The sequence below is a fragment of the Diaphorina citri genome, unplaced genomic scaffold, assembly GCF_000475195.1.
Source record: "Diaphorina citri unplaced genomic scaffold, Diaci psyllid genome assembly version 1.1 scaffold165, whole genome shotgun sequence".
Lineage (NCBI taxonomy): Eukaryota > Metazoa > Arthropoda > Insecta > Hemiptera > Psyllidae > Diaphorina > Diaphorina citri.
The window spans coordinates 48,407-50,109 of record NW_007377602.1 but is presented as its reverse complement, the minus strand read 5'-3'; the positions used below and the strand labels follow the sequence as shown (position 1 = coordinate 50,109).

General features: G+C 36.8%; 1 protein-coding gene across 1 annotated transcript in view; it reads left to right on the top strand.

The window, feature by feature from the left end:
- The first annotated feature begins 390 nt into the window (after positions 1–390).
- LOC113465822 (UNC93-like protein MFSD11) overlaps positions 391–1,703 on the top strand; it is a 2,737-nt gene continuing 1,424 nt past the window's right edge. The window contains exons 1-2 of the mRNA XM_026820671.1: positions 391–933; positions 1,563–1,703. The exon at positions 1,563–1,703 is cut by the window's right edge and continues 29 nt beyond it. Coding sequence (XP_026676472.1) covers positions 847–933; positions 1,563–1,703 — 228 coding nt within the window. The 5' untranslated portion in view covers positions 391–846. The remainder of the gene's footprint in view (positions 934–1,562) is intronic.

The window sequence follows — 1,703 nt, the reverse complement described above, 5'->3', positions numbered from 1 at the left end:
TGGCAGTAAAAACTAGTTTGTCAGGTGGCATGTCAGGCGACCTGAGACATGATGAAAATTCGATAAGTTCTGTCATGAGATAAAGTCAGAATGCACAGTGTATGGCGGTTTCATCAGGTCTCAGTTTTGCGTTTTCTCCGCTTGTTTGTACCATTACGATTCACAGTAATTAAAATAAATACAGACAGCAAAAGCAAATCATCACCAGGAGGATCCATGGTAAACTGATAACTGATGAAATCTTCATGCAGTGTGTGTGCTCATCAGGCTTCATGCCAGAAATGACAGGTCAGAACTGACAGGTCAAAACTGACAGACGACCTGATAGTGTATGGCCGGCCTAATGTTCAATTTAGTTCAAGAGCAGTCCATTCATTTTTGTTGTTTGTATGTAGACCTACTTGGTCAATGTTCATTTAATAAATCAAAAGAAATAATAAATTATAGGTACCTATACCTACCGAAAATAAAATTCGTACAAAGCAGTTTTTACCTAACAAATATCTAACCTAATAAGTGACTTTTTACTTGCCTTACAATAATTTTGCATAAGTGATGTACCTAAATAATTAATAAATCATTTTAAATCCTCAATACCTAATCTACGTAGACGTGTTTTAATTTTATTAATTCTTTAGGACGTACACAATTATTTATTTTCAAAGAAGCTTTGGATTACCTATTTCTAAGAGCAATCTAAATAAACAAAGTTTACTTAGCTATAGGCACCCCTTTTTTTTTGCTGTGAACTCGATTTAAAGTTCACTAAATAGTAGCAAAAAAAAGCAATTTGATAAATTCCGCTCAATTATCTTGAACAGCTACCTTAACAGATCAGCAATCAGTATGGATAAAGGCAGGACACATGTGATCTTCATGGGAATTTGCTTCTGCTTGTTGTTCACTGCCTACTTTACCATTGCCAATCTTGAGGTAAGATCAAATTCCTTATTCAGGTACTTGGGTAGTGGGTAGTGAAATTACGTAAGTATCCTTATTTAGGTAGTGAAATTACGTAAGATTTTATCCTTGTTTAGGTAGTAAAATTACGGAGGTATAACTTTCTTCCGATCAAAAACTGGTTTTGTGTTCACTTCGGGATTTATCCCACTCTTGTAGGTTTGCGACATGGAGGGCTATCATTTTTGGAGTCTTACAGCGGCATTTAGAGGCCCCTCATTGTAGCACCTCACCACCTAACATAATACCCAATACAGTACCCAAGATAAGCATAAGACCTTGTTTAAACTGCGGTAAAGGGTCTTTTCAGTCTCATTCTGGCAGTACAAGCAGAGTACATAATTATATTCTATTGATCTATTCTATTTATTTATTTATTTACGGGACTAACCCTTTATACAAAAATGACAATAGAAAAAAATACACTAAACTACATACTTACACCTACTTCCATACGTGTTGAAAAGATTGGGGTTTAAACTTTAAACCTTTTGGGCGGCCAGAAATCTGGGCTCCTTGCATGTCCTATCTAGGCTCCTTCCATGCATGGAAAATGTGGAGCCCTTCACGATTTTGCGTACATAATGTCTATTATTTTTCAGAAAATTTTCCTGGTTTCCGTCAAAAATGAAGAACCTGGCTATACGGGAGATGGGTACTACAGTCAGGCATTGATTTCCGTCTTTTGTGCCGTCAGCCTTTGGATTTCGCCTTCAGTGTGTAACGTGCTGGGCAGCAAACCC